A 12515-nucleotide genomic window follows, 5' to 3' on the forward strand; every position below is an offset into this window, starting at 1 on the left:
CAGAATCTATTGAATATTAAGATCATCAAAACTAGATTTAATATATCTCACTGTACAGAGATCAAAGGCTCAGTCAGATCTTGAGATATACTGATTCTATAGTTGTTGTGTCTGCTGATTATGTATTGAGTACAGTTGCTGAGGTATCTTTTTGTACTTTTCTGTCAGGGATGGGCCAGATTGAGAGGGGTGGTACAAGGGTGAGACTTGGCATTGATGTCTAGATACACTGAAGACAGACCGCGGAGGTTGCACTTCAGAAGTGGCTGTTGATTATGTGCTTGATATTATTGCTGAGGTATCTTTTTGTATTTTTCTGCCAGGGATGGGCCAGATTGGGAAGGGCGGTACGAGGGTGGGACTTGGCGTTGGTGTTTTGGAACATCAAAGATGGACAGGGTTTTCACGGAGGTCGCTCCTCAGATATCTCCACAACTACAGATCGGGGATCTTCCAAAATCGAGAAGATTGGTGCATATGGCTAGGTCTCTTCACCTTACAATTTGTATGGCAATTTGGCCCGGGGTTGTGGTGTGGTAGGGGAGAATGGGGGATAATCCCACGCAGGAGTTCTGAACGACGTCTGGTTCACATTTGGCTGGATAACTCCACCACCACGCGGGGTATGCGGTCGGCGATGGGGTCAAAATGCTCGTATCATCGAGGGCTTTTCGATGGATCTATCGGCGGGTTCTTATTCGAAAAATCGAGCGAGTTCGTGGTGGAGCGGTTGATGCAGATGTCATAGACTGAATAGATTCAAATGTCTATATATAAGCAAGAGTTTTCACTGTTTAAACTGTAGGCTACTGGGGCAAAAGAGCTCAATCACCACCAGCGCCTGCTGGTAGAAGGGCCGACCAACCGCGGGACCCCCAACACCCCCCCTCGGACCAGCTACCACAGAGTACAGTACTTCCCCTCAGTAGCTCCCTTCAGTGATCTCCTCACAATGGCTTCTTTTTAATAATGGACTCAGTCAGTTCTAGGGCTCACGGGACTTCTAGGGCACACTCCTGGGATGTCTCTTGACACTGTTAAAATGTTCAGAGTATTTGTTAGGAATTTTTAAGTTCATTCTGGGATTGAACTCATGCATGTTGACCACAGCGGGACTCACACTTAACAGTCTCATAACCTGTAGGCTACTGGGACAAAAGAGCTCAATCACCACCAGCGCCTGCTGGTAGAAGGGCCGACCAACCGCGGGACCCTCAATATAAACAGGCTTTTAAGTCTCTGAGATCACTTCTGAAGAAGTTGCTGATCAATGTTAATATGAAGTATACATTAACTGTAACTGATTAGAATTCATTGCTTTCAACTGCTGATTAATCTATATGTCTTCATACTTGAGAGAAAGATCAGTGCTTTCTTATTCAAAGAATGAATGAGTATCTGTCTGCATCAAGTACATTGCAGTGAAGAAAGATTTGAAAGATAACTATAAAGATACTCTGATGAAACAGAGAAAAGATTAGCTTCTATTCAAATTTGTAAACAGAAGCTTGAAGAGATCAGATAATAATAATATAAAGAGAAAATAACAATAAATGCAATTCTTATATCTACTGTGATTGATAATATGCATAATATAAAAGCTATAATAGACAGCAGTCTATATTACTATGCAATAATAAAATCTTCAGTTGTAAGATATTATAATCTTCAGTGTATTCTCTTATCAAAACTCTGACTTCTCACAGAATTCAATGATTCAAAAGATGTTTGTATCTGTTATATGATAAAACTAAACATAGATGTTGAAGAATATCAGTGTGAAGACGTCTATGTATATGAAGTTGATAATCTTGATTATGATTTAATGTTAGAACTTGCCTGACTATCTGAATAAGATATCTTGATAAATACTTGAAACAGAAGTTTAATATTCTCTAATAATGATAGAATCTATGAAGATGATATTCATAAGACTATAGATCTGACACAGATCTCTGTTAATGATTATAAAATACTCTGAAAAAGAAGTCATTAAAACTGCTGAGTGCTGACAAAGTCATTAACAGTAGAATTATATATTAATCTATTTCATCAGTCTAACTAATATCAAGAAAGCTCTAGAAAGATTATTCTATACTATAATAACAGATTCTCACACAAAACTCTCTTAATAATATTATAAATATCTAGATGTCTTCTGATAAGATAATATTATAAATATATCTTCTTTACAAGACTCAGAAGTGAATCATAGTATCAAGTTAGAAAAGAAGAATAGTAAGAACTCTGAGTCACTGTGAGACTCTCTTCATAATATATCTTAAGATGAACTTCTTCTTCTTCAGAAGACACTCAATGATCTATTAAATAAGAAATTTATACATATTAGTTACTCTTTCACTGCAGCTTCTATTCTCTTTGTAAAGAAGTCAGATAAAGAACTCTGATTCTGTGTGAACTACTGAGATCTGAACAGATTGACAAAGAAAGATTGATGTCTCTTATCTCTCATCAATGAAACTCTAGCACAGATCAGATAAGCTCAATAGTTTACAAAGCTAGATATCATTATTATGTTTCATAAGATTTATATTACTGAAGAAGATGAATAGCTTACAGTATTCTGAACATATTATAATCTGTTTGAATGAATAGTCACACTCTTTGAACTGATTAACACTCTCAGTACATTTCAGAAGTATATCAACTGAGCACTCTGAGATTTTCTTAATCAGTTTGCATCTACTTATCTAGATGATATTCTCATCTTCACTGATGAATTCAGAAAAGAGTATCAAGAGCATATGTGAAGAATATTACAACAACTACAAGAAGCAGAACTATTAATTGATATTGATAAGTATGATTTTGAAGTTAAGAGCACTACATACTTCGGTTTCATCATAGAAGCTGATAAGAAAATTTGAATAAATTCTGAGAAGATCTCTGCTATTCTTGAATAAGAAGCTTTATATACTGTGAAAGATGTACAAAGCTTCATTAGATTCACTAACTTCTATCAGTGATTTATACAAAACTTCTTAGATATTGTGAGATCAATTATAGATCTTACTAAGAAAGACTCAGTATTTCAATGATCAGCAGACACTGAAGCTGCATTTATATAGATAAAGAAGATATTCATTAATACCTCTCTGCTGATAACATTTGATTCTGATCATGAGATAGTTATTGAGACTGATTTCTCTGACTATATGACAGAAGAAGTGATATTATAATATAATAATGAAGATATTCTATAATCATGTATCTTTATATCTAAGAAACTGAGTCTCACTGAATGCAATTATGAGATCTATGACAAGAAACTTCTTGCAATCATACACTGTTTAGAAGAATAAGACTCTGAACTCTGAAGTATCTCTGAATTTAAGATAATCACAGATTATAAGAATCTCAAATACTTTATAACTATCTGTAAACTCACTGAATAATAGATACAATAATCTGAGTTCTTAAGCTACTTTCATTTTACAATACACTACTGTCTTAGCAGTCAGAACTCAATGATAGATACTCTCTCATAAAGAGAGTAAGATATATCTTTCAATGTAGCAGACACTTATTGAATGAACTGAGAATATCAGCTTCTAGATTCAAAGATATTAGTTGATCAAGATAGAATAACTCATGATATTATACACACTTCTCTGATTAGAACACTCTCTCTTCAAACTGATACTGATACTAACATTGACACTGATATCTCAACTTCTCTTAAATCTACACTAGATAAATTATGGCATGTAACAGCTCAAACTGCTGAACTTCTTTAAGCACTCACTGAAGCAGTATAATAAGAAGCACTCTGATTCTTTTCAGAACTATGTATAAGAACTGATATCTCAGAATATTCAATCAATGACAATAATACTCTATAATTTCACAAACAACACTGAGTCTCTCACTTTAAACTCTTACACACTCAGATAATGCAAGAGATGCATAATTCATATATAACTGATTATTCAGGCTATGAATAACTGTATAGAATGATCTCTCAAGAATTCTACTGATCTGAGATATTAAACAGTATCAGATACTTCATCTGAAACTGTAATCATTATTCTTTCATCATCTTATGAAAGAACTATAGAAAAGATCTGCTGAAATCACTTGATATCTCTGATAGAATCTGATGAGATATGATAATTAACTTCACTATCAATCTCTTTAAGAGTAAGAGTTGTAGAAACATTCTGATCATTGTGAATTAATTGAGTAAAGATATAATATTGAAATCTTGTGATAAAATGAATACTGAATAAGTCACTGAAGCTTTTCTACAGAGCCTGTTCTATCAGATGTATGAATTACTGAGATCTATAGTATCAGATCAGAGGTATTAATTCATAAGCACTCTCTGAATAAGAATCTGTCAAGTTCTCAAGATTACACACTGCTTATCAACTATCTATCATCTTGAGATCAATGATGCATCAGAACAGATAATTCAGACTGTGAAGAATTATCTTTATAAGTTCTGTAATTAATTATAAGATAATTGACATGATCTTCTTCTACACACAGAGATCACTATCAATGATTGAGATGTCATTTCAACAGATATAAGCTCATTCTTTCTCACATATAAATATTATATAAAAGTACTGAATCTTTTAGAGATCATACAGTTCACACTGAATTCCTGCAGTTCAATTCAAATCACTGATAATATAATAACAAAGCTCTGAGATGTCTGTAACTGAGCAGAGGCCTTTATAACAATTACAAAACAAGATCAAGAAGATCAAATCAATATCTGATAAGATCTCACAGAGCAGTATAAGATAGAAGATCTTGTATAGTTGAATCTTAAAAATATACAAATCACATGTTTATCTCATACACTAGATTATTATTATATCAGGTATAAAGTGATAGATGTTCTAGATAGTTATAACTACTGTCTTGACATATCATCAGAGATTCATAATGTCTTTCATACAAGCTTGCTCTGTCACACTGTCACTGACTCATTCTCTTCTCAACTGACTTTCAATTAGCAGTCATCAGAGATCATAGAAGAAGATAATAAACTTGAGTGAGAGATTAAAGATATTCTTAATAAGAGATTCTGTGACTGTGACTAATAATATCTTATGAAATGAGTCAGCTATGATTAATCAATCTGAACTCTGAGTTTCATATTATCTGAAACAGCAGTTCTTAATCAATGAGAACTACTTCTGAAAGAAGAGGACTAATGTGGCAGGCTGCACTCAATCAATTATATAGACTATTCTGTTACACTTCACAGATTTCAACTGCTTCATTCTTGAATGTGTATACTCTGATTCTCAGTCATTCTCAATCACTGATTCTCAGCTGTTACAAATGTATATAGATTCTTTCACTCTGAAGCCTCACTGCATACATCATCACATACATGTATAAATATTCACTTCAATCACTGATTCTCATACTTTCTGTAACATGACGGAACCGAAGCGGTGGCTAGTCGGCGGCGTCACGTAGAGGTAGTTGTTTGAGAAGCTGTATGAATGAGCTTGACTATCTTGCTTGAATAGCGAGCTCGTAGGCTACAGGGTTATTGCGAGGATATCACAGATATGATACTTAGTATACTAAGAATATTGTATGAGACACGCAGTAACTCTCATATATATTTCAGTAGAAGAAAAACAAATCACTGACTTCTTTTATGAAGAGCCAGTATCTAGCTACTCTATATAGATAATGAGCAGATCCCTTCTCTCATTTCATAAGCAAGAATAGCCAGAGTGATATCTCAGCAGTGTCTCACTATCAAGAAAAAGTAATCTGCTGACCTTGTATAGAAGTGAGATTCTCATATTTATCAATCAGATCTTTCTATGATATATCTGAATGATGTTATAGAGTGATTGAAAACCAGTTTGAATGAGATGAAATCATCTGCATGAAAGTAATAGATCATGTGAAACTGCAATAAGATCTTGACATAGCTAGAAGTATAACAATATTCTTCTCTTTAAGAGCATAGTCTCAATACTCTCAAGATTATCAGATTAGAAATTATCTTTGTTGTATAGTAACAGTTGCTAATCAATTGACAGTATATATACTGTATAAAGAAATAGATGAGTTGTTCTGCTGACTGTATAGATCTTTCTTTTCTCATCTTCATTCAAATCAAATATGTGATAAGTGAGTTCCTTATATATCAATTTGAAATGTGAAAAATGTAGTTAATAAGTGACTTACAGATCTCTCAATATATTTCATTCTATATATGAAATTCTCTGCAAAAGTGATGTGTTTTTAGGGACAAAGTTAACAGTAGTGACAGGATTTTTCAAAAAGATTTCTCTTTCTCTGTGAAACATTTTTCTTTCTTCTCTCTCAATTACAATAGTGAGTGTATGAGAGTATCATTCTTGAAGAACAATCAAGAACTTATTCTGATATTTTCTAGTAAGTAAATGTCTTTGTGATGCGGCTGCAGCCTTCATAGCTGCTAAGAAAGCTCAGTTGAAGACAGAGACAGCAGTGTTAATGAGCTGCAGAAGCACTGCTCTCATTATCATATCTTCTTCTTCTCCTGCTTCTCTTACAGCTGCAGCAGTAGTCATCATGCCTTGCAGTGAGATGTCATTTCTTCTGTCAGTCAGTTTGTCTATGTTCAGTTCATTCTCTGCCCTCTTCATCACTGTTGTGACGCCGCCCCCCCCCTCAGTCAATACAGTGATGTATGACTCTGTGTGATCATTCAGAGAGGAACCTGGAAAGAGCTTGATTTCAGAGACAGTGACTTTAAGAAGCTCAATCTGTAGTTTCTCTTCTACATGTCTGAGCCCTTCTTGAAATACTGCTGAATTGAGTCTGCAGAGTTCTGTGATTTCTTTATCTTCTTTCTGTGAGAAGGCTCTAGTGTGGCCTCTGACTGATATTACTACTTGTCTGCACTATGCTAAGCAGCTGAAGAAAGAAGGAATTTTATATATCTATTTCTTCTTTCACTCTTATTATTTCTGTTGTATCTGTAATAATAACTTCTGTCTCTCTGTAAGTATTACTTCACAGAAAGACATTATATTAACTCTGATAAGAAGTCTAGATACTCAAGCAGTACAGAGCAAGAGTCTCAGAGCTTCAAGTATTGACAGATTCTATTAAGACTGAGAAGGTCTCTCTTACTCATCTGTAAAAAGAGGTGAAAGCATGAGTCTTTAAGATGAAAAAACATCTCAGAATAGCTGATCTCAAGAAGAAATCAGCTGATGCTGCTATTGAAAGTACTATGAAGATTAATCACTCATTGAAGAGAATCTCACTTCAATTGAAGCAGATAACTGAGATGTTTTATAAATTAATAAGTTAACACTTCAAGCATCTCTCATGCTCTTCTACAGTATACTTCTCTGTGACACTGCAGTACTAACTTCTCAGCACATAAAGATACTGATATCAGAGACTTCAATGATGAAGAATAAGTTTGATAAGAGTGTGATTATTAATGAGTAGATCTGAGAATTCCTTCTTTTTACTTTTTCAACAGGCTGCAGTCTCATTAGATTAGCAGCAGCCTGTAAGTCAATTAATATTAATCTTTTTATTAATTTCAAATATTTCTTTCTTTTCTTATTAACTGCTTCAGGAATTTTACACTTGTATAGTCTCATTAAACTTCTAAAAAATCCTTTGAGAGAAAATAGAAGAAGAGTGCTACAGAGTCTATAAGATATCAGCTCATCACTGCAAGATCATCTCTAAAAAACTCTTTGAGAAAAATAAGAAGTCTTTAAGCAGTATTTCTTATTCAATGTCTCTGATATATAACAGAGTGATTTCTACTAGCTATCTCATAGCTTACAATCTCTTTCTCAGCATTTTTCAAATACTCAAGTGATTCTCATGAATTCTCTGACAATGAATAATCTTCTTATTTAACAAGGTATTGAAGCTTGCTGTAATATGTTCACTTGTTCAATATTTTCTTCATAAGATATTCAGTATCACTCTCTATCTTAATATCATTTAGCTGAGACAGCTTCACTCTGAGATATTACTTATAGAGCTTTAAATAGAAAATATGAAAAACAGAATGAATTGATTTCAATTCTGTAAGTAATTTCAACTTATATATCTGCTTACTTATCACTCTTATTACTGAGAAAGATTCTAGTCACTACTCACTGAGCTTCTTACACAGTCTCATTATCTTGATATTCTTTGCTGAAAGTAGCACTTGATTCTCTATTGAAAACTTCATCAGAAGATGTTTTCAATTATAGTATTTCATCTATCACTTCTGAGTGTGATGAATGCTTTTCATCATCTTTTCATAGATTTTATTCAAAAGTTTCAATCTTACTTTTACTTCTGATACTAAGAGATACTTCATTCTCTGTATCTGTCTGACATTCTGACTGTCTATTTCTCTCTTCAGAATATTATCTGTGACATCACTGAGTAATAAAGAATTCTATTCATAATAAGCATAGAAAGAAGATATCTTTAAGATTACATTCTTTGCATTGTTATATATGAATTCAGTGATCAGAAGATGTTTGAGTCAATCATTCTGATAATATAAATAGAACACTTGAAGATGCTGTTCTAGTGTCTGATTCTGACATTCAGTCTGGTCATCAGTCTGTGAATGAAATGTAATACTGAGAAGATATCTTATCATAAGATAATAGCAAAAAGCTGATCAGTATTTACTGATGAAGAGGGATTCTCAATCTATTATCAATGATTTCAGAGCACTGTGATTATGAATAATGATATCTAAAAACAGGTCAGTCAATTCAGAGACTTTAATCTTTTTATGAGTAGAAATATATCTGATCATCTTCATGAAGTAGTTAACAATGATTAAAATTGAGTCATATTCTTTGACTCTTGTTGACTTCAGCAGATTAACTATGAAATCCATTGATAGATTCTATCATAGACTCTTTGAAACAGATAGTGATATCAACTCACTGTATTACTTATACTGTAGAATCTTTATTCTTTAACAGATATTACAAGTCTCAATATACTCTTTGACATCTATTCAGAGCTTGTCTTAAATATATTTATATATTAGAAGCTTCTCAGTCTTCTCTAATCTGAAGTGTCTCACATGAGAATTATTATAATGAATTCTCAATAACTTCTGACACACTGCTCTACTACAAGGAATGAAGACTGAATCATTCAGTAATAGAAGTTCACATTCTTCTAGTTATCAGTAACTTGATTTCTTAGCAACACTGCACTGCTCAGAGTCTGCTTCTTTCAAGTTCAAATCAGATTCTTTCTTCTTCAACTTCTGAATTCAAGCTGCAGTAGAGATGTTCTCCTTCTATAACTTATCAATGAATTTCAAAAGTAGTTAGATTAGAAGATTGTAGACTGTTTCATTCTTTATCAATTCAATAATTGTAAGATATGACATGAGAAGCTCATGATCTTCAGTATCAGTCTTCTGTGAGAATCCGGGTTTTCTTTCACCTTCTATACTGAGTCATGCAGCTGTCTCTTCAGCACTGTTTCTGAGCTTCAGAGAACTCTAACTCTCTGCAGCTAGCTTCTTCTGCAGTGATAACAGAGGTTCTTTTATAGAATTCTTCTTCACATTAATAATATTATAATCAAGCTGTCTAGACAGTGCATCAGTAGAGTTAAGCCAATCTGAACAGTATCAGATATAGAAATCATACTCTGAAAGCAGCTCCACTCATCTGAATTGACATTCTGTCAAGCTCTTTATTGTCAAGAAGTAATGTAGATTTATATGATCAGTGAGAACTTGCACTGAGTACTTACTACTCTGAAGATAATGTTATCAGATCTTAAAGAATTCAATAATTGCTAATATCTTCTAATCATGAGTATCATACCTTCTCTGTGTGAGTGATAACTTCTTGAAGAAGAAGATCACTGATCTTCATTCATAGCATCTTATAGACTCTGTGAAAAAGTCTTCTTTCACAGACAATTCATTGCCTGTTTTCTCAGAGATAATTATTCTCTGATTCTTTCAATGTTGAAAGACCTCTGATGTCAACTGTGAAAAGATTTCACAGATCTTATTCCTGAATATGTCAGTCTTACACTGACTGAATAAGTCAGAATTAAAGTGATTCAGTATTATAACATCTGTGAAAGCTTGTTTCAATTCTGCAAACACCTGCACAGTGTCTTGAGTGAGAATAAACAGTTTCATTTTCCTGTCTTTCACACTTCTCTTTAACAGATCTGTAAGAGAGACAGTAATCTGTGAATATGTATAGATGAATCATCTGTAGAAATTTACAAATTCTAGAAATATCTACATCTCATGATACATTCACAATGCTGGTCAGTTCTCAATGATGAAGACTCAGCTTCTGTTCATTGAAATGTCATTCATCTTAATAATATAATCTAAGAAATCAATCTTCTGCATGTAGAACAAGCATTTTTCAGTGTTTGCATAGAGTTGATACTGTCTTAAGCAACTCTATACTTCTTAAACATGAGTATCATGTTCTTTCTTCATTTTTAAGAAGATTAGAATGTCATTCAAGTATACTATACAGGAGACATTGACAAGGCCCTGCAGTGCCTTATTTATATAGATCTGAAAGATGGCTGAAGCATTACAAAGATTAAAAGATAAAACAAGATATTCAAAATTACTGTACTTGATATAAAAAGCTATTTTTCAAACATTGTCTTCATTAACTCTGATTCTATGATAGATATTCTGTATATTAATCTTTGAGAATATCTTTACTTCAGATAATCAAGCAATCATCTTATTAATTAATAATAATGAATAGCAATTCTTAACTGTCATCTTATTGAGATCTCTGTAGTCTATGCATGAACATAGTCTATCATTCTTCTTAGGCACAAAGAGTATAGATGCTTCTGTCAGACTCTTTGATGAACATATTCAGTTCTTTGATTGCACTTCTTCAAGATATTTGTACAGAACATTCAATTCCTTTACAGACAAGTTATAAAGAGGCCTGTATAGTGCTATTACACTATCTTCAAGATGAGTCTTATATTGTATCTTGATGTCAGAAAACTTCACTGCTTCTCTTTTCAAAAAGATATTCTTAAAATCTGTAAAGAGACATCATGCACATTCATCTTCAATGATGAATACTGCTGCTAATCTTGCAGTGAGAATGATGACTTCTTCACCTGTCTTCAAGTCTCAATCACCTGCTATACAGTATATTGACTCAATCTTTTTCTCAAGATTCTTTCAATGATACTCTTCAGATTTCTCTATCACTGTCTCTTCATCAGTGAGGTGGTATCATCATGCCTGAGTAACTCAGTCAATAAGAGGATTGTTTTCTCTCAATCATGAAAGATCTAGAATGACATTCTTATCTATGATGTTGACTATGTGAAGAAGTAGACTGCTCTTCTTAAAGATTTCTTCTGAGTCTGTGATCACACACTTCACTTGAATTATGTCAAAACAGTGACATTTCATTTCATCAGTAAATTTCACATGATCTGACAGATCTATCTTCTTTCAATTCTTTATCAAAGAAAAGGAATAGAATATGAAGTTAACATCTGTCTCAGAGTTAAGTAGATATCTCACTAGTATCTTCTCATTCAGAGTTTGCATTGTGATTATAACATGAACTCAGAGATATGAGAATTGTCAATTCTTTTCTTTCTCTTCTTTATCTTTCACAGATATGTTTATCAGAAGAGAAGTTAACTTTGAGAAGATATCTTCTCAGTTTCTTCTCTTCTTCAGCTTCTTACAATCACTGACATAGTGATCACCAGCTCTGCAGTTGAAACAGAGGTCTTTATCAAATCTTTTTTAATATTTCTTCACAGTGAGTGAAGAATCAGAATACTTGAAATTCTTCTTTACTTTCTCTACACTGAAGCTGTCACAGTGCTGTTTAGATCTCATCATTGATTACTTAGAAGAAATCTTATTAACCTTTTTCTCAGAGAATTGATTATTCAAATAGATTCAGAAAGTCAGATTGACAAGCTCAGTGTAATTAATTAATGAACTCTGATATTGTGATATCATTATCTGCACCTTGTGAGTCAGCTTCATGAGATAAAGCTGTGTTTTTAATTGATTCAAATCATCAGTCAATTTCTCTCAATATTCTTCAAATCTTGTATTGAAATCAGAAGGATTCTCATTATCTCATTGATATAATGAGTTAAATCTCTGTGCTGCTGTGAAGCTATGATTGCAGTGATCTTCAATTTGATTCAGTAGAAAGTTCTTGAATTCTTCCCCAGTCATGACAGCATTGATACGCCCCGGTGGCCGAATGGTTAATGCGGCCACCCGGTAGCGCCTTGGCGTGGGAAACCAAGGCGTGTGGGTTCGAAACCCGCAGGGGATACATTAAATCCGGAACTCAAGTACCTCAGGTTTCTAATAGATACAGGGTGACAAATCGCTACAAACAAATACTCTATGATCTGGGATGGGAGTTAATATCGTGTAAACTAATTGCAAGTCGGTGTATTTCCGTAGGCTCTTGAGACTTGAGATGATGGGAACGCGTGATTTGCTCCGGGATAATCAAGCGTTGGGCTGGAGTTGA

General features: G+C 33.6%; 1 protein-coding gene and 1 pseudogene across 2 annotated transcripts; both read left to right on the forward strand.

Annotated features, from left to right (window-relative positions):
* Nucleotides 1-325: 325 nt before the first annotated feature.
* Nucleotides 326-748, forward strand: BDCG_16687 (uncharacterized protein; the record flags this gene model as incomplete). Its single annotated transcript, XM_045425888.1, has 1 exon — nt 326-748. One exon carries the CDS (start codon nt 326-328, stop codon nt 746-748), a length of 423 nt encoding a protein of 140 aa, XP_045280314.1.
* Nucleotides 749-12222: 11474 nt separating this feature from the next.
* BDCG_16688 lies at nt 12223-12311 on the forward strand (annotated as a pseudogene). The gene has a single exon. The product of its transcript is annotated as a tRNA-OTHER (tRNA).
* Nucleotides 12312-12515: the final 204 nt, after the last annotated feature.

The sequence above is a fragment of the Blastomyces dermatitidis genome (assembly GCF_000003525.1).
Source record: "Blastomyces dermatitidis ER-3 genomic scaffold supercont1.3, whole genome shotgun sequence".
NCBI lineage: Eukaryota > Fungi > Ascomycota > Eurotiomycetes > Onygenales > Ajellomycetaceae > Blastomyces > Blastomyces dermatitidis.